Raw genomic sequence first — 21032 nt, 5'->3', positions numbered from 1 at the left:
CTACAGTATGTGGTGGCAGTGTTAAGAGTCCAGTCTAGTACCCTCTCAGGACATGTGCTTTCTGGGTGTGAGACTGTTTATTTCCATCAAATGTCTCTACGGTCCAGGCTGACTGCAAAGTGCTTCCCAATGCCAAATTGCATATGAGGAAGCTTCAATGGTATCTCAAAATGTATGGACACAGCACTGCCAAGATCTAGACACTGTCATTCAGATAATACCTTGCATTCAGAAGGAGTTTTTGTGGTGGGCCAGGAATGTCAGGGAGCACACCTCAATGGAAAATGGGTGCAAGACACGTGGCTGTCAAAACTCCAACATTTGCATATCAACTTGAAGGAAATGTTAGCAGTCCAGTTTGTATTGATGGCTTTTCAAAGATTTACTTCACCCAGGGCAGGTGTTGATTCAAACAGACAACACTACTGTCATGTGGTACATCAACAACCTCAATCTTCAGGCAAGGTTTCTACCAGGAGCACAGAACTCCTTAGCAGATGTGTTGAGCAGACATCATTCAGTTGGAACAATCTGCATGCATATGCCTTTCCACCTCTGCCTCTTCTTCCCAAGGTACTTTTGAAGGCCAGACAAGACAAGCCAACCATGATTTTGATAGCACCGGATTGGCCTCGACAACACTGGTACCCCCCACTACTGAGGAGTTTAGTACGAGAACTCCATGGCTCCTCCCCTCCTTGACTGCCTTTTTTGTCAGAGGGCAATCAACAAGAGGGCAATCAATGTCAAGATTCAGTCTCTGCATCTAACAGCCTGGCATATTCTGTTTTAGACTCTGGAGGGTCTCAGCTTCCACAACAAGTTTTGAATGTTATTTTGGAGGCCAGGAGGCCTAGTACCAGGAAAGTTTACAAGGACTTTGATGTCTCCACACCTGATTTAAGTGTTGCTCTTCAATATCTTACTGAGTTATTGGACAAGGGTTTGTCTTTCAGGTCCATGCTGCAGCCATTTCTGCTCACTATGATTGTGACCCTCCTTTATTCTCTCATCCTTGGTTTTAAGCATTTTTTAGAGGGCAAGAAATATATAACCCCCAGTAGAGCTCCTCCTGCTTGGGATGATCTCAATTTTGTGTTGGAAAAACTTACTCTACAACCTTTTGAGCCTGCAGCTACTTTGTCATGGAAAACTGCTTTTTGTTGGCCATTACCTCAGCAAGAAGGGTTTGTGAATTACAGGCCCTCATGGCAGTGGAGCCTTTCCTGATTTTTCATAAGGATATGGCTAACGTGGTTTCTAGTGTGGCCTTAAACCCAACTATTCATTTGCCTACTTTTATGCTTATTATTTGAGCAGAACCAAGGAGTTCAGACAGTCTCAGCAGTTGTTTGTTTCAAACAAACTAATTCTAAATGGATTGGGTTTTGTATTTCTTTCTGGGATTCTACCCATAAGTAAGGACTGCAGCAATGTGAGATGAACAACATAGTACAGTTTTGTACCTACCATAAATGTAGATGTTCCTGTAGTTTGACATGGTGCTATGCTTTAGGTGATGGTTGTTGTTGGGCTTGTTTTGGGGAGGTATTCTGTTTTTGGCTGTGGCCTTTCTTGGCCTTCCTGACATCTGGGGCAAGGGACCGAGGACAGCGGACTACCCATAAGCGTAAGGACATTCAGCAGATGGATACAGAACATGGTAGGTACAAAACTGTACTTTTTGTACCTACCATAAATGTAGATGTTCGAGTGGTTATCCTGCTGCAGTCCAGGTTCCCTCCATCCCCTCTACCTAACAAGGCTTTTCTTATACCTCCATGTACTTCAACCTTTGGGATGCATGTCTATATGGTGTATTTGCTTACAACTAGTACCATTGTTTTGCACTAAGGTATGTTTTGCAAGCTTCTTATTTTGCCTTCTTAGTTTGGGGCACCTGACATCTGGGGCAAGAAAACCTGAAGAAAATGGCGTCGGCTGCCTCTTTTATATACCCCTGCCGCACTGACGTCAGGGAAGAAGCGACGACAACCGACGCCGGACCAAGGCTGTGGAATTCAGGCTGACTGCGGGACCGCCTGACGGCAGGATAACCCAAGTGTTATGACTGCAGCAGCATAACCACTCGAACATCTACATTTATGGTAGGTACAAAACTGTACTTTCTGTTTTAACTTGGACAGAACAAAATACTTTTAAAAAGATTATTTTTCCCTTTGCAAAGAGCAGTTTGGCCAGAAAGATTTAGAAGGTTATATTGTTCATGTGGCTTACAGACTGCAATATTTTCTCTTACCAGAATATTGAAAGTAATTGCAGATTAACTCAGAGGCTTTCTGCTAGAGCAGTGGTTACCTCAGTAAATATTTGCTGCCATGATGTAGGCTTTTCTGCACACATTTGCAGCACAGCAAGCTGGACTTCATCTTAAGGTCTAGGTATGCCATCAGAGCTCGTCTTTTTCAGGAATATCCTGTCTTGAGGCCGCTCTCAAGGTTTAACTTGGAGCTGTGTCATGTGGGTTGAAGTGGACTGATTGGATCATGTAAGATAAGGTTATCTAGTTACATAATGAGTGGGCTCCGTGATCTGTGCAGTCCACTACAACCGTCCCGACTGTCCTTGGGTGATAAGGCCTGGGGGCATAATTTTTAGTGTATATGTTGTTTAGTAATGTGTATTGTTTTCACTATTCTGGAACACTTCAAAAATATGAAGATGATTTGTGGAAGTAAGGGAGGTGTTAGCATCTGGACAAGTTTCAAGTGCCAGACGTACATCCCTGTCACTTGATGAATGTCAGGATGGCAGAGTGATCTAAGGTGCAAGACTCTAGGGTTAAACTCCTTCCATGGGTCATAGGAATTCTGGTCTGCAGATGGAGGCATGGGTTCAGATCCCACTTCTGACTGATAATTTACTTAAGCAGGCAGGCAGTGCAGAGGATTAAAGCTATGAGCTGTTAACGAATGGCTTCCTGTTGTACAAGGTTTGATTACCACAGCCTTCATTTGAGATGGGATGTTAGCATAATAGTCCAGGTGTTTACCTTACAGACACAAGGTGCAGGGTTTGATTCTCACATGGGGTAATTGGCTAAGCTTAAAATGGCTCAAAAGGGCAGTTACCCTAAGTTAGGGGTCGCCACAGCGGAACTACGGTCCACCCATGATTAGCAATGGATTTTTATAGTGCCATGTTGCCAGCCCGATGCCCAACCTTCAAAAAAGGCACACCCATTCACGCACGCACCTACCTGCATGTCTTTAGATGTTACTCGACCGAGGGGAGGACAAGCAGACTCCACAGAGAAGGCGCTCCAGCCGAGAATTGAACAGAGGAACCTCTGGCTGTGAGGTGACAGTGCTAACTGCTGCACAGTCTATGCATATACAAATCTTGTTTGAGCAGCAAAATTCAGCAGCAGTGTCTGTCAGTGGATTTTTGTTTATTTTTTTAACTTTGTGTGTGTACATGTGTATACACACTCACAAATATGTTTAGCTATCACCAGTAAACATTGACTTTCAAAGCATCGGGCTGTTTTTTTTTTTCGAAGATTATATCTATTCTTTCACACGAATTGGGTGTGCCTTAAGATTAACCCTTCTGTCCTGTAGAAAGTTGCATTAGTCATTTAAGTAAGTCTGCTTCTGTCCCTATTTTCTTTCCAGATTCAGTTGGCATGAGTAAAGGAGCTCTTCAGACTGTGAACAGCTACCAGTAGCTCAAATGGAACCTGAATCTTTTGTACGAGTTTCAGAAGACAGAACAACTGTCTGTTTTCTATACACCAGTAGTGGAGGAACTTGTAGTTGCTAAATATATAATTTTGAATTGATGGCTAACTAAACTGTCTTTGCTATTAGGTGATGACTTACCCATTGAAAAATGCAGTTGCCAGGGCCACTTTAGTAGAGGCATGGCTACTTCCATTGCTTGCTTCAAAAATCTACTGCATATATTAACACGGCTGTTTGATTGCCATTTTATGTCTTTAGCAAATATTGCTACTTAGATCTTAATTCCAGGAGTCTGGCTTTTTTTTGCACTTGTGTGCTTCAAGACTGAACTTTCTGAATCATCATCTTTTGGCCATTGTCTGTCCCTGTCTCACAGAAGATTTAATACTGTTTGGCATTCTTCCCAGGATTATACCTACCACAGAGAACTTCTCAGAAACCATAGATATACTCACCGTATCAGTTGATCTGTAAGAGAGTACCCCTCAGTTGACTGTTTACACTACATTTATTACTCTGTGTCTGGAGAACCACTCTGTCCAGCTGCTGCTTTTGGAGTTCCTTGTAAGTATACATATATTTATACATCCTTGTATAGTATTGCTTTTGTCCTGTTATCCTGGCTCAGATACTGTGCTCACTAATTGTATGAGAAGCAGACAGGTGGGTATGGAAGCTAGGTGTGCTGTCCTTCTTTGAAACAAGATAGCAGGAGGTGCATGTACTTCTAAGCACAGGAGAAAAATAGCCAAGTTTAATGCAACAGGAATAATCTAGTATGGTGCATACACACGTGTTATTTTCTAGTTTTCTAGCTCAACTAGAGTAATCCTGCAAGTTTGAGTCAGCAGGTTGCAGGGTTTACAAATGTCAAAAGTGAAAATTTGGTATAGAGCAGCTTTATTTAGTTGGTCTTTGTGAAGCAGGCCTATTAAGTCTTACTAGTAGCCCCATGTGTAAGATGCGTGATCAGTTAATGTATAATTAGTAAACCACTTAAACTCTTTTGGCACAAAAAGGTTAGCCAGGTAGAACCACAGTCTTTTTAAGCCACCTTGACCCTCCAAAAGTCAGTGGAGAACAAAAGACCACAAACTGATTTGTTTCTTACATGGTCTACGTAATGTAAAGAAACTGTTAGTTATAACTGAATAAAACAAAATTAATATATTCTAAACCATGCTGTGTAGAGACTATCTTCACAGTTCTAGTAAAGTTAACTTAGATTTGTGTAGTATCTGTGTCAAAGGAGTTGGAGATTCATGTGAGAACAAGCCAGCTAACCAAATTAAATGGAAGCTTAAAGCTACAGTGGCTCTGACATCTCTAAATGGTGAAAGCACACACCATATTGTATAATTAGTGAGGTGCAGAAGAACTAATACATTTTGCGAAAAGTCACACCATTAAGAGCTGCAGTAGTGCAAAGTATCTGAAATACCTTGCCCAAAATAGGATGAAGTTGGGAACATTCGCTTATAGGAAGCAGGATCAGAATGGAAGTAACCGCAATGTAAGCTGCATGACTAATAATTAAATGTAAATGACAGGATGCGTCAGGAAAGAGCTTTGAGTTTAATGCAGTTATATTAATAACGGGTCCACACCTAAACTCGGCAGCCTGTGATGAAGGATTGCTCTAAAAATAATAATTGCTGCTTGTGAAAGAAATGGACCAGTCTGACATGATTAGGCTGAACAATTCACAACTAGTAGGCAAAACCACTAGTAATTCAGTAAAAATTAATTAGTTGAGCAGGAAACAGAAAATTCACATTTAAAGGTCTGGCCATAACTTCAAATAAGAAACCAGTTAGGCAAAAAAAAGTGGACAGATTAAGGAATCAAGTTCATTTGGGAAAGAGAACTGTTAGGGATTAGCTATAATGCGAGATAATTAGATGGAAGACTGCTAGGAAAAGGGCAATAAACTGAACTTGCAAAAAGTCTTTGGGCATTTTTTTTTTTGGTTTGTTTTTTGATTGACATCTTGATTTAATAACTACAAAAAAGTTATAGTATACACACCTCCACATTTATTCCAGGGAACTCTCTTGTGCTACATCTGCAGAGGTGATTGCAAGTCAATTGGCAGTTCTGGCCTTCATATAAAACTAGCGCAGACATTGCCTTATATGCCAAAGTAATCCATTTCTTTTATCTGTAAGACACAGAATATAAGGTCAGCTCTTGGAGTCTTTGTAAAAAGTACAAACTTTTCAGCGCTCTATTTTTTCTAGTAAGGAATCATAACTTTTGAAGCTATTTAAGGTGGCTTGTTCAGAGGCTATATAATGCAAAACTATATTCAGTAATACGGCAGATAAACAACATTATTTATTGAAAAGACAATATATCTCAGTTTTTCCATTTCAGTTTTCTGTTCTAATTAAGAATACCTTATTATTGCTTTTAGTCTTTGAAACCAAGCTGAGCTTGTAGTTCTAAAAGATTTCGTAAGTAAGTAGTTTATGTCCTACTAATTTAGACTTTTTACGGGACCCACGGTACAGAGGAATAAGTCCTTACTGTGTCTTAGATGGCCTTTATTGAAGTAGGGAGATGGGCCACAGGGGTATGATGGTTAATATTGATGTGCCCATCCAGGGTAGGGTGGCAATCTAGGCTTCCTGTAGTAAGCAACATGCAGGCCTGGCAAGCTCTGTACTGTATAAGTTGTTAACCTCTAGGTCAGGAGGGTTGTTAATGCTCAGAAGCATACATGCATCTATCAAGAGCACTAACTACGAAACTGACAAGGCTGCCACAAGGGTACTAGAGTCAGGGCACACTCTCCAGCAGCAGTATGATGCTTCACCAATGTCCTTGATCTCCTCACTGGTGCTGAACCTGGGTCTTGTGCTGAGAGGAGACTAAGGTGAGTTCGTTAGACCAGGTAAATGAGGAGAGAAGCTAATTAGAACTGATGGTCAGCTGTGGGGAAGAAAAGAAAATATAGTCTAGACCTGCTTTCATGAGTAGGGTAACTTTTGAAGACTAATATCTCCTTTTTTTGTCATGTATCTTAATGAACTTTGTAATTCCATCATTTTTGTTAAGTCCAGCTATACATTTGTCTTTCTAATGTGTGTTCATGAATACTAGTAAGTACAAATGCAGGAGTAAGTAGTATCCTAGAACTCATTCACAGTATCCTGAGCAGACTTAATTGGGTCATTGAGGTTGGTATCCTATTCTTTTTTCATAAGTATGTTACAGTATTCTGTTGGTAAAGTCTAGGATGAATGATTTATTTGAGTTTGATTTTACTCTTAGGATGGAGGATGGATAGTGTCACTATTTCTTTTAAATTACAGAAGGTATAGGGATGGCTGGAGAGCAGATAGATCCTAAGGTTTCTCAGTATAGTATTTAAGTTTTTAACATCCCTAATTGGATTTTGTACTATTTGATCTGATATTGTTGTCTTCATTTGATCTTCAACCTGTGGGTATATAGGTACTGACATTGGTGCCGAGCCGGCCATATCCAAGCCACGGTGCCAAACTGAGCTCCTCCCCTACCTGTAATGCCCCCTTTCCTCCACCCCCAGATCTTATTTGCCGCCATTCCAGCTACAAGCGAGTCATCTGAGCTCCATCTTGTTGTGAGTTTTTTTCATCTAGTGTTAGAATTTCTTGGTGCTCAGCTACTGTCTAAAGTTTTCCTATAACTTTACTTTCCCCTACCCTTTGTGTTTTACGTAAAGTGTTTTTCTTGTAGTTCTCTTCAGTAGGTTCCCCTTCTTGTCTTTTTGGTCATGGCTGACAAGTCAGACAAGTTTGAGAAGGGTGTGGAATTTAAGAAATGTGCTGGGTGTGGGCATAAACTCCCACACTCAGATGGTCAAACATTGTGTGTAGTGTGTTCAGGTGTTTCTCAGCTAGACACTGGGTGTTCTATTTGTGCAGGTTTTTTCTCTCATACCCTTGTGAAGAGGAGAAATAAGTTAATATTAAAGGGTTTGTTACCCAGTTCTGCTAGTGCAGGTGCAGGGACTTAACCTCCTGGTAAGTTGCCCGAGAGCAAAATCAAGAACATGGACAAGAAGGCAGAGAGAGAGGAGAGAAAGAGGGAGAGAAATCCAAAAGCAATAGCAAGCCCCCAGAGAAGCAGAGAATGACTGAATCTTTCCCTGCTACTGTTGAACCTTCTCCCAAGATCAGGCTTAAGTTATCTTCCCCTCAGCCTAGGTTTTGCCCGAGCCTCCGGAGTTGGCCTCATCCAGGCACCATTCCAAACCTGCTTCCGTGGCTTCCTATGCCAGGTCTTCCCGTAGTTTCTCGGAGAGAGAAGTGGATTGGTTGATGAGACGGTACTTGCGGGCTCAAATCCTGGGAGTCCTTCCCTGCCCCTTTCAGGGCATTCTCCTTTCCCAAGCCCTGGGGCTTTGAGCCTTGTGGTCGCCAAAGTTCCCAGTGTCGTGGGGTTGGCGTCGACGTTGTTGGGTTCTTCGCCTATCATGGTCTTGAGTTCCTCTGCCCCTTTTTCTTCGGTGCTGGAGGGCTCTTAGAGTCGTAGCTCGCTCTGCACTGGTTCCAAAAGTTTGGCATCTGCATCGAGGGTTTCGGTGCTTTCCTTCCCCCTCAGAGCTTCGGCACTGAACAGCTCAGCACCGACTCCCCCATTGGCACCTATAGGTTTGGGGGCTTTGGCTCCGCTGGCATTCAACGTTTCGGTGCAGATGTGTGCAGCGCCAATCTCCTATTCTCTGGTATTCGATGTGGTGGAGAGGGTCCCCTTGTCTTCGATGTTGAGATTCTCGATGCCTTCCCCTCCAGATCCTTTTCTGCTCCAGCTGGACTCTGGACCAAATGTCTCCAGCCCTCTGCTTCAAAGACAGCCTGACCCTACCCTTCAGGTTTCTCTCCCTGTGGAATCACAGGCTTCCGGTTCCCTCCACAGTCTGTACCTGAGGAGGTCCACTGAAAGCATGTGTGCAAAAGGAGGCACATTGACTCCACCCCTGAGTCTGTCACAGATGGCAATGACTGGGAAGAAGGTGAGGGCTCCCCCCGATCTCCACCCGATGATGTCTCCTTCGGGGACATCATGGAAATTCTGCATCAGAAGGGTGGATGGTCTGCCCCAAAGCCCATTCCGGATACATCAGTGTTCTTGGAGGCGTTTGGCACAGGCCCATATACTTCCTGGGTGACCCCCCCCCCTGCGGACCCTTTAGTAGATCTGATCACCCGCAGGGCATGGAAGGAACCGGACGTGATGGAACCAGTACCCAAGCCCCCTGCCAGACAGGAATTTTTGGCAGAAGACAGTCCCTGTTGACACTTTTGTGGTTGCAGCCACCACAAAAATGCTCGCCCAGGAGAGCTCCTCTGTCCATCCTCCTGTCAGTGGAGTCCAGAGCGATAGACTGGGGAAGCGTGTTTATACGTCAGTGACCTTCTCTTTGAGGGCGCTGAATTACTTGGTGCATGTTACTAGACTGCAGGGATTGCTCATCGAGGAGCTGTCTGCATCTACCCCGGAGTCCATGTCGGCAGAGGAGAAGATGATCTCCTCTAGACTGGCCACTCTCAAAGCTATTTCTAACACTTCTATGAGGCGCCTTTCCTATGCCTTAGAGGGCGCTTCTAGGGCAGCTGGTTCAGGCATCGCTACCAGGCATCATGTCTTGATGTGGCTTTGTGATTTCTCTGAGCCCTTCAAGGAGTGAATGTCCCCTTTGATGGATCTTCCCTGTTCGGTCCATCCATGAAGGAGACTTTGGCCCAGTGTGATAAGGACAGTAAGACCCGTACTCCAGGTGTCAGAGAGGCAGTAAGAGGCTGTGGTTCTGAAAATCCATGGCTTTCCATCAGGATGCACCTGCTGACTCTTCCCGTAGAGGCAGATCGGGGAATGCTTCTTTTAGACACCACCCTAGGGGCAGGAGGGCTTCAGGAGAACAAGGGTTTCGGGACTCCTGCCTGGACAGACCCTTCCAGCGACCCTGAAGTATTGCCTGGCTGCCCTACCCAGAAGGCAGTCGGGGGCCACTTTTCTCTGCATCCATCAGCCTGGAAGGCCATCACTTTGGATCGATGGGTGCTAAGGATAATATTCAGGGGGTATCTTGATTCCCTTTCTTCATCCTTCACAGGCAAAAAAGTCTCTCCCGGATGATCCACCTGTTCCCTGGAGTTAATTGGAGTGCTGTTGAATACTTCTCTGAGCAAGGTTTTTCTTACCATGGACAGGATTCAGTCTCTTCAGGTCCAAGTGAGCATTCTTCTGGAGTCGCCTCAACCTTCAGTGGCCCAAATCCTTCAATCTCTGGTATCTATGGCAGCAACCATTGTCATTTTACTCTTTGCAAGGCTACACATGTGGGTTCTCCAATGGACCCTATCAGTCCAGTGATCGCTTTTGGACCAGCCCCTGTTGCATCCCATTCAGCTATCCAGAAACTGCCAGTCCTCTCTCATGTGGTGGTTAAACTTTCAGAATCTAGCAGAGGATCAGTCTTTCGTGGCTCCCTCTCTAGCGGCCATGGATGTCTCCATGCTCTGGTGAGGGGGGCCATTGGCTGGGACGGACTGTTCAAGGGACGTGGTCAGAGTTAGAGACCAGTCTTCACATCAGCATTCTGGAGATGAGGGCAATCTGGAGATGAGGGCAATGCTTCTGGCATTGCAGGCACTGCATTCTTTTCTCCCCCAAGGAAAGATTGCAATACAGACAGACAACATGGCAGTTGTCTAGTACATCAGCAAACAGGGAGGAACCAGATCTCACCCCCTTTGTCGAGAGGCCATGTGATTGTGGGAATGGGCGATCTCCTTAGGCCGCTTTCTTGTTGCAACGCACATTCCAGGGTGTTCTAACATCCTTGCGGGCAAACTCAGCAGAACCATTCTGTCTCCTCACAAGTGGTCTCTGAAACAGTCAGTGGTGGACATGATCTTCCAGAAACTGGGTCAACTGAGCGGCAATTTTTTTCGCCTCACCTTCCAATGCCAAGTGCAACGACTTCTGCGCCATGATTCCTCCCAAAAGAAGGACTCCCAGAGACTTTGTAGTTCATGCTTGCCCCACCCAGTGCATATCCCCCCCTCCTCTTATGGCAGAATTTCTTCAGAAGGTTCAGAGGTCGAGGTGCTGCGTGGTCCTCATTTCCCCCTTCTGGCCTCATCAGGTTTGGTTCCCCCTTCTTTGGTGTCAGTCCTCCGTGGATTCTGGATCAGTGTCTGCATCTGATTTGCAATCTGGAGGGCAAGTTTCATTTGGATCTGGACAGCCTGAAGCTCACAGCTTGGCTTCTGAAATTCCAGTGATGGCTAGAGTTCCCAGGCTGTCATCCCCTTTGAAGTATATATTGCTTTCTGCTCACAAGTCGTCCACTAAGAATATCTGTGCTAGTAATTGGAAGAGGTTTTCCATCTGGGCTTCCCACAATTCGGTGGATCCCTTTACTGCATCTATTCCTTCAGTTTTAGACTTTGACTTATATTTTCAACCAAGGCACCAGTTCCTCTGCAGTGAAAGTCCAAGTAGCTACCATATCCCATTATCATGTTGGACTAAAGAATTCTTCTTTGGCCACTTCTAGATTGTGCAAGGCCTTTTTGAAAGGAACATTTATTTTGCGGCCTCCCATTAAGGATCCGGTTCCCCCTTGGTACCTAACTTTTGTACTTAAGGCACTGATGTCATCTCCATTTGAGCCCTCTGCAAAGGTGGATATTCAGTTTCTGTCATGGAAAACGGCTTTATTGGTAGCCCTAACTTCATCTAAGCAGGTCTCTGAGATACATGCCCTTTGTATTCAACCCCTGTACCTCATTTTCCACAAAGACAGGGTTTCGCTTAAGCTGAATCCTTCCTTTATGCACAAGATCGTTTCACAGAAGAATATTAATCGGGTTATCCATCTTCCTGTGATCTTTCCAGAGTTTCAAAACAAAGACAAACACCAATTGCACATGCTTGACATTCACTGACAGCTTAGTTTCTATCTTGATAGAACCAAATCTTTCAGGAAGTTCAATCAGTTATTTGTATCCTACTCTAAGTTTAGATTGGGATTGCCCATTTCCAAGGTAACCATTGCTAATTGGATTGCCAAATGTACTGCCTTTATTGATCAGAGGCATAGTGTTCCTCTTACTTCTGCAGTGAAGAACCATTCTACCAGGGCTGTATCTACCTCCTCCATCCTTCCTTATGGCCACCTATGGCTCAAGTAGCTGGGGTCTCTGTCCCACAGGTTGAAGATCTAATGAAGACAACAATGTCAGATAAAAGACTTTATGTACTCACAATAATGTTCCATCTGCATTGTTGTTCACTTGTCTTCAACCTTCCCTTCCTCCTTCCCCCTTTCCATGAGTACTCGGCCTGGCAAAGGAAGCTTTTTGTTCTCTGTCTATGCCTCATCTTTTAAAGGTGGTTGTCATTCACTCTGTTGCTTATGGTCTAGGTAAGGTACCTTTTGGGGATGGAGGAGAGGGGGCAGTATGGGTAGGGGAGGAGCTCAGTTTCAGCATCGTAGTTTGGATATGGCTGGCTTGGCACCAATGTTGGTGCCTATACCCACAGCATTGAAGACAGATTAACAACAATGCAGGTCGAACGTTATGGTGAGTACATAACTTCTTTTTTTTTATAATATTGATTTACCTAGTAAGGAGGGGACACTTGATTTTTCAAATGTATGAGACACAAGTCAATAAATAATTACATATGTACATAAATAACCAAATTGGCCCAACAGCTAGCTTTTATAGGTTGATAAAAAGATTTCTAGCTCTTGCTCCTTGAATTTTCAGTCTCAGACTTCACTTTTATTGTTAAGTAAGTGTGCTATAATGAAAACTACACAATGAAAACTACATTTAAAAATAGAGTGGGTTCTGTATTTGGGATCAGCAGCCGTTGTATATGGTAGAAAACAGTCTGCTTTGATGAAGGTTTGCATAGTCATGTGTCTTGAGAAATTACAAGATTCTGTTGAGTTTAATACCAACATTGCAAAGTTTTGGTTAAGTTGATCCTGAGTGGGGGTAGAGGACTGCAAATAATGATATAGGAATGTGAGAATACTCTTGCATTTGTTGTTGTTTTTTGGGATGTGTATAAGTTTGTAACATCCAAGAATCTACACTGGCTTCCAGAAACTGTGCTCAAAGAAGTTCTGTTAATCAGGTGTATACCATATAACCACACATAGGTTCATAGGTTGTTGGTAGGCTAATGATCACTAGGGTCCTTACAAGCCTAGCCATGCACCCCAAACCATTTGGGTTCCGACTGTCATAGGCGTCTTTGGGGGATGTTAGTAGGGATGTAATTAATGATTTGTAGGTGAGGGATGTTAGGATAATACTTTTATTACTGACGGCGTCTGTCTGTAAGGGACACTGGGGCCAATTTACGATTTCCCATGACAGCTCATTTCATAAGGTGAACTCCTTTATTTATTTTAACCAAGTAGATGAGCCAGTGATAAAACCGTTTACAGCCATGTTCTGGGCACAGAGATTATTACAATGAGATACAGCTTGTAGAATGCATATTGAACGCATAGAGGCAGTTACAACCTGACCTAATACGAGAGAGATGTACGTTGAAATTTTAGGAGTATACAAAATTATAGTCATTATATTGCAAGATTATCATAACAATATACAAGTATTACTCAATAATGTAAGATAAATTATATTTGAGACAAACAAATGAAAGGTCATTATTACATAAGCCCAAGCTCAGGTTATTTACATTTGTTTTATTTATGTATTCTGCAGTGAGTTGCTTTTTATGCTTTAGTGATATATTTTTGGGGGTGTTTCACATGCTTGATGAGTGAATGATTGCCTTTCCTTGTCCCTTACTTTTGCACTTTCTTACATTTGAACCACTGTCTGTGGTTGAAAGATATAGGTTTGAGGGAAAACTAATTATTTAGTAGAGCAGTATCTGACCTTACAAAGATTTTTGTAGAACCACAAGAGTGAATTCAGGGATTGTTGGTGTTTAGATGCATGCAGCTAATTTCTTTGCAGACTCAAGAAATATTGCCTCTACAAAACTATGTATACATCTAAGTAGAGTACAGATCACAGCTTTAAGATAATCTGTAAGCAGTCAGAAGTAACTGTGTACATAGCCTAGGAATTGATGACTTTTTTTTTTTATTTCCTCAGGTAATCTTTATGAAAGCTAAAATTATGCATGCCATGGATTGTGTAGATGAGGCGTTACAGCTGTATCTTCAGTGCTTAACAATTGATGAGGACTTTGTACCTGCAAAATCTGAAGTGGAAAAGGTAATCCTGTATCTTTTTATTAAAACACAGTGGATCTGGTCTCAGAGTAAGATAAGTTATTTGTAACAGTAGTGTAGATCTGTTTTATGTTTTTATTAAGTTAACATTTGGATGATCGGTTTGTCTTTGCGGTGATGAAAACCATGGAATTTTGTCTTTTTACTATATTTTCCTTGAGCATGCAAACATGAGTAGTGTAATTTAAATTTACATCACTTTTAAACAAAGGAATTTTACAGTATTCGTTTACGGCTAAGAAAGGGACACTGAAACAGCAGACCGTTATGCATTGCACATTGCTTATACCAAGTGAAATGATCTAAAATACGTTTATAGGTTCATAGGTTGGTACTAGGCTATCTGTCCTAGGGCCTATACAAGCCTAGCCATAACAATTCCCTGGATATTTCTTCCCACAATATTTACTTCTCTGGACCCCTGTCTAGCAAGGCGACTGACGTGATCCTATCTCCCATCCAGCCATCAAGGTTCCTTTTGAAGAGGGCCAATGAGGCGCTCTGCTTGACATGTATGGGCAGTCTATTCCAGAGTATGGGGAGTCTCTGGGTCAGGAACCTATCCCTCCAGCATGTTTTGTTCATTGTGATGACAAGGTTTAGATCCCTGAAGCGTGTGGCTCTGATGGATTGGGATTTCTTTAAGTGGAGTGTGTCCAACAGGGTTTGACATGGCCTTGTATGTTAAGCAGAGATCACCTCTGAGTAGACGATGTACCACAGAGTATAGCTGGAGTTTTTTTTTTTTTTTGATGGACAGCATATAGCATCTGCTTTAGGCCTGTGATTCTTTCAGTGAGGTATTTCTGTGGCCTTTCCAGCTGTTGCAGATGTCTTGTGAGGTACATGCCAAACTGGGCATTATACTTTATATGGGTCTAATGAGGGATGAGTATAGTGGGACAATGACCTCCTTTTTTCTGGATGAAATGCCCTTAGTGATGAGGTGTGCCACATAGAAGGATTTCCTGACTGTTGTGGCGATGTGGTTATCAAAAGTGAGACCACTGTCCACCTGTGCCCCTAAGTCTCTCATCACACTTTAGATGTTTAGTGTCCTGCCACCTATGTGGTAATTCATGGGTGCATGTTTTTTTCCAAAGGGGATAACTATACATTTCTTTGCATTAAGCTTGAGCTCATGGCTCTGGCACCAGGCATCTGTTTCTATAAGGCCCTTTTGTAGAATATCCACATAATTTGGGGCTTCAATAATGGCTCCCAGTTTGCAGTCATCTGCGAACTTTGTTAGCCAGAGTCCCTTAGTGTTGGCCTGTACTTCAGAGAAGTAGATGTCAAACAAGAGTGGTCCCAGGACTGAACCCTGAGGTACTCCACTTGTCTGCAGCTGGATTTGGAGTCAGCTACTTTTACAGTCTGGGCTCTGTCAGTAAGCCAGTTGGCAACCCATCGAGTGACGTAGGGATTCATGCCCAGCTTAGTAAATTTATCTATGATTCCGGAGTGGGGGATGGTGTCGAAGGCCTTGGCGAGGTCCAGATAGGCTGTGTGGACCGCCTTACCCTCGTCCACAGCTCTGGAGACTGATTCGAAGAAGTCCGTCAGATTCAGGAGACAAGATCGGCCCTTCACAAACCCAAACTGGGTAGGGTCCAGTGTTTGAAGGTTGCCAATGTCTTTGTTTATAAGTTCCATGATAATGCGTTCCATGCCCTTGCAGATCAGGCTTGTCAGACTGATGGGACGGTAGTTCCCGGGATCCAAGGCGGATCCCCCCCCCCCCTTGTGGAGTGGGATAACTGTAGCTGTGTGCCACTCAGTGGGCACAAAGCCTGAGGGGAGGCTATGATTAAACATGACACTTAGGTGAGGTGCCAGTTCATTTTGTAGTTCATGTAGTACACAGCCTGGGATGTCATCTGGTCCCATGGATGCTGTATTCTTAGCTTTGGAGAGTGCGGTGTGAACCTGTGTGGCCATGATTACTGGAATTTGGCAATCTTTTGGTATTGAGATGGGCCCTTTAGGGGGTGAGAGAGTGGGTGAAGTTGGCACTAAATCTATCTTCCAGGATATTGGCAATATCCTTGGGATCAGTATATTTAATGCCATTCTGTTGTAGCTCAGGGCATATCTGAGCATTGCCATTTAGATTCTTGACATAACTATAGAATGCCTTGTGGTTGTCTTTGGAATCTTTGGCAATTTTATTTTTGTAACTAGCTTTTGAGGATTTTATGAGGGATCTCAGCCTTTTACTGAGGCTGGTGAGGGAGTTTTTTGCATCCTGGGATTTTCCTCTTTTCTGCAATAGTTTCTTCCTTCTGTTGTATAGTTTGTTTATAGCAGGGGACCACCAGATTGGCTTCCTTTTTTTGGAGAAGAGCATCTTGGTTCTATTTGGGATGGCACGATTCATGCATGAGTGGATGTGCTCGTACAGTGCCTTAGTGTAGGATTCTGCAGTCGTGAAGTTTGTCACTTCTGACTTCAGTAGCATGAAGTTGGCTTTGGAGAAGTTTTTTAAGGAGGTTTCCTTATTGGGGGGTGGGGGTGGGATGTGGCTGTCCAGGGTGATTTGCTTATGGTCAGACCTGACCAAGGAGGGGGTGACCACTGGTGTGGAACATCTATCTCCCATGTTGGTAATGACCAGGTCTAGGATATTGGAGCCCCTGGTGGGACAATGTTGATCCAGGGTGTTGGAATTTATGAATTCCAAGAACCGTTGGGAAAAGGAGTTAGTACCCGAGTAGTTTTACCAGTTAATGGCAGGGTAGTTGAAATCACCCATTATTAGGGTGTTTGGTTGTATCTTAATATTTTCCAGTATGTTTAGAAAGGTGTAGTGAGAATCTTGGGGCATGGTGGGGCATCTGTAGCAAGCTACAATTTGGATTGCAGTCTTACCTAGTGTTAGTTGCACCTGGAGAATTTCAGATGCATTGTGTTGGGCAACTAGCCTGGAGGTGTGAATTTGGACACTCCACCACCTTTAGTGTTTCGGTCTTGGTTTTGAGTCCGAAAAAGTGTGGTAAGAGTTGTAGCCTGGTATTGCAGGGGTGCTCTCTGGAGCCTTGAACCAGGTCTCAGTCACTGCACAGATAACCTCATCCCATTCCCTAGTCAACAGACATTTTGTATCCAGAATGGTTAAGGTGTTTACCTTGCAGACACAAGGTACTGGGTTTGATTCTCACATGGGGTAATTGGCTAGGCTTAAAATGGCCCGCATGGACAATTAGCCTAGTACCAATCTATGAATCATAATCATAGAAAGTAACCTGACCTGTGCTTGTTCCCATGTAAGTGCCACATATAAAGAAAAAGTCCCAGCTAGATTTGCAGTGGAAGAAGGTAGGTAGAATGGATGTTAACAGTTTAGGATGGTACACTGAGGCAGTGACTGTACAAGTTTGCACACAGAGATCATTCCTTTTTGAGCCTTAAATGCAGAGAGACTGAAGAATCAGAGTTGCACATTCATTGGTCACACTCCAGGCTACTTGTATTTTATTTGTGGAACAAGTTCCTCTTTCTGATTTTGATTTCTGAACATGAAGCGCACACTCACAGTCCTGCATAATTTGTTCTTTCCTTAGACTTTTTGTCCAGTACATTGTAACGGTCTCTGCACTTTGACGTAACTTGATGATATTTGTGCAGGTTCAGTGGCATTTGGTTTGGCAGTTGAGTGCGAGTACTAACTTTATTACTGTTAAACACATCCTTAGCTCTTTTTGAAATATAAAATAAGGCTTGATTTATTTAGTGAACATGTTTCTCAGTGTCCTACCATCCATCTTGTTGTAGCAGCACCACATAATTGCATGTTTAAGCCATCTTTACTGGCTTTCAATTCTTGCAGTTAGCTGGTGCTGGTAGTTGTCACAATCAAGAACTTCAGATTTTCTTCCGATAAACCTTACTCGCATTTTCTGATGCAAGCATTGCTTAAGGAATGTAGTATGCATCAGTTTTCTTGGAACGTATTGTACTTCTAAACTGTACTTCTGTAACATCAGCAGCATTCTTTGTATTCTCTCTAGACGTTTTATTAAAGACTTCTTGAAAATGGTTTGTAAAGTTTTATGATCTTACTCTAAAGCATTTCCCCTATTTGTAGTGAAGGAATTTCTGACATTTGGACATTACAGAATCATTCCAGTTTGAATACACCTGATTTGTGCATCAGTCTTTGTTCTTGATGCATATGGAGGTGTTTGGCCTTCCTGTAATATAACTTCTCCTAGCCCTTTCTGAATTTCATTAATTTGGAAAGCAGATAGTAAGTATAAACTATAAGACTTCAACGTAGGTACATTGGTCATTAATTTCATAAGTAAATCGAAACTCTCTGACTTAATCCTCTTCCTAACACTGTACTTGTTTCATGCTCCAACAACTTTCTGTGAGGCACTTCTGTGTCGGACAGGTGTGGTATGAACATTGACAGGCATCATACCATTCCCAAGAATCACATGGTTTATCAGTAGGTTATTTCATGTTAACTGGGCACACACTTTCAGAATATGGCTGTAATCATTTTGCAGCTGGTAGGTGACCAGTATACTTCACTGATGTGACACCTGTTTCATACTTTATCCTTATTGAGCTTCAAATCTTGTGACCGTAGTCTGCCCAGCTACTACCACGGTCTTGCTTTATAGCACCCCATACTAGAATGTTATCAACATGATATCCTTCAAGGATGCATCTGCAGTCCTTACAAATGGGTTGTCCTGTCGTCAGGCAGCCCTTCGGTCGGCCGGATTCCAAAGTCTGGGTCTGGCCTCGGCTGATGTCGCACTTCACCCGACGTCATAGCTGCAGTTCTTCGGGTATAAAGGCATCAGCCAACGCCCGAAGCAGAAGCTGTTCGCAAGTGCCGGTCGGTCAGAACCAGAGATTACTACTACCGAAGACTTCTAAAAAGCTAAGTACCCCGTTGGGGACTCTTTCTTGCCTCAGCCGATGTCAAAAAAAGTGAATAACTGTTTAACTTGTGGGAAACCAATACCTCATAAAGATTTCCACTCTTACTGCTTACCTTGCTTAGGCCCAGACCACGACGTAGCAGCTTGTCTAGCCTGTGCTTCTTTCAACCGACGGACGCTTAGACGTCGGTCGGAATTTGCTGGAGAGTTTTTCGGCTCCGCTTTTGCTTACATTATGCCGCCGGATACTCCGACACGCAAATTTCTAAAAAGCGCAAGGAGATGGACCGACACTCGCGGTCCGCGGTTTCGGCCAAACCGCGTTAAGCCAATCATGAGTGTCTCGGTTTCGGCTGAAACCGAGTCCACGGTTCTTCCTTCGGCCGAAAGCTTGCCTCCTACCGAGGCCTCATCCAGCTTGGCTGAATCTGCTACTGAAATCCCACCCGCTCTTGCAGGTTCACAGGATTTATCTGACACTATCCCTTTGGATATTTCTACCCCTGCACGTGGAGCTGCTAGGCCACCTGCATCCATGTCGATTAAGGCCTTTGCCAGGGCTAAAGCAGCAAAAACTACCAAAACTGTGCCTGCTAAGACCCCCTCTCACAGGCCTAGCTCTAGTTCACAAATGCTTAGTATAGCAGAGGATCTCATTTCTTTGATCCGGGGATCCCAACCACATCTAGACAGGGCCTCTCACCCACCTCCAGAGAAGAGGACTAGAGTAGAGCCCCCTGAGCCAGTTTCTTCAGATGACTCCTCTGATGAATCAGATAATTCAAACCCTCCAGAGGGCCCTTTTTCTCCTTATGAGGACTCTGATGCAGAAGAGTCCATTCCTTCTGCCTCTCCGCCTGAGGAATTTTCTTTTGGGGAAACCTTGCATTGTATGAGGGAACAATTTCAATGGCAGGGCCAGGATTTTTCAGACTCTAGGAAAAGGCTTAGACCCTTTTTGCATTTGCCACAGCATAGGCCTTTAGCCATTCCTCCAGTACTTACTGTTGTGGATGATGCATTTAATGATGCTTGTACTGCTCCTGATTCTCTTCCTCCGGCCCCTGCTAAGCCCGATAGGTACTACAGGGTTCGGACACATTATCATTTGTATAAGGCCCCTTTGCAGATCCAAACTATCTCCCAGGGACCCAAGGCTGTAGCAGCTACCTCTGCCAAAAACCCCCTCCCCTCTGAAAGGGAATCTAGGGCCTTAGAGAGATGCGGTAAAAAAGTTTACACTTCTGCTACTCTTTCAGCTAGGGCCTTGAACTGTCAATTCCACATGATTCAGTATCAGGAATTTATGTTAGACCAGTTAACTAAAAAACTGTCCTCGGATGAACCATTAGACAAAAAATCTGTACAGGAAATGGTACATAACATTCAGCAGGTCAGTAATCATTCCTTAAAATGCGGCTATGATGCACTGGAGGCTTCCGACTGGCACAGTGATCAGAAGACATGCATGGTTAAAAGAGCAGTCCTTACCAGACCATGTTAAATCAAAGCTCCTAGATGCTCCCATGGATAAGCTCAATTTGTTTGGCTCCCCTGCACAGCAGGTGCTGAAGAAGGTGGAAGAGAAAGCAAAATCTGTCCAGACAGTCAAGGATTTCTTGCAGGTCCAGCCTCCAAGATTTAACAGGAACTGGCCTTCCAAGAATTGGTCCTTTCCAGACACCTCCAGAGCTCCGAGAGGCAGAAATAGGCGCTCAAGAGGCAGGGGTCAATCCAGAGGTGCCTACAGGGGACGTCAGTGGCAGGCTAACAACCAGCGAGGTACAGCCACAGATCCAGCCACCACCGCTTCCACAGGACAATCACAGTGACTTGGCTCTGGCACCGCCTACCAGGGAACAACTAGAAGCATCCTTAGGCGGGTAGCTAGCCTTATTTTCAGTAAACTGGCATTACATCACAAGAGACAAATGGATTTTACAGACAATAGACCAAGGTTACAGGTTTCACTTCCATACTCTGCCAAGGAAGAGAGGAATGCCAAACCTACCTCCAAATCAGAAGACAGAAGCTATACAACAAATAACTCACTTACTAAGGATGAGAGCTGTAGAAAGGGTACCATCTATGGAACAAGGGCAAGGATTTTACTCCAGACTCTTCCTGGTACCAAGAAAAGAA

General features: G+C 43.6%; 1 protein-coding gene across 3 annotated transcripts in view; it reads left to right on the top strand.

Moving 5' to 3' along the window:
* LONRF1 (LON peptidase N-terminal domain and ring finger 1) overlaps positions 1 to 21032 on the top strand; it is a 1181374-nt gene that overhangs the window by 198660 nt on the left and 961682 nt on the right. For all 3 annotated transcript variants that reach the window (XM_044062498.1, XM_044062495.1, XM_044062496.1), the window contains exon 3: positions 13853 to 13975. In XM_044062498.1, the coding sequence (XP_043918433.1) occupies positions 13853 to 13975 (123 nt within the window). The remainder of the gene's footprint in view (positions 1 to 13852; positions 13976 to 21032) is intronic.

Source organism: Protopterus annectens, chromosome 2.part1 (assembly GCF_019279795.1).
Source record: "Protopterus annectens isolate FY-2018-M chromosome 2.part1, PAN1.0, whole genome shotgun sequence".
NCBI lineage: Eukaryota > Metazoa > Chordata > Ceratodontiformes > Protopteridae > Protopterus > Protopterus annectens.
Note: the sequence above shows the minus strand (reverse complement) of the source record. Positions and strands in the feature narration are given on the sequence as shown.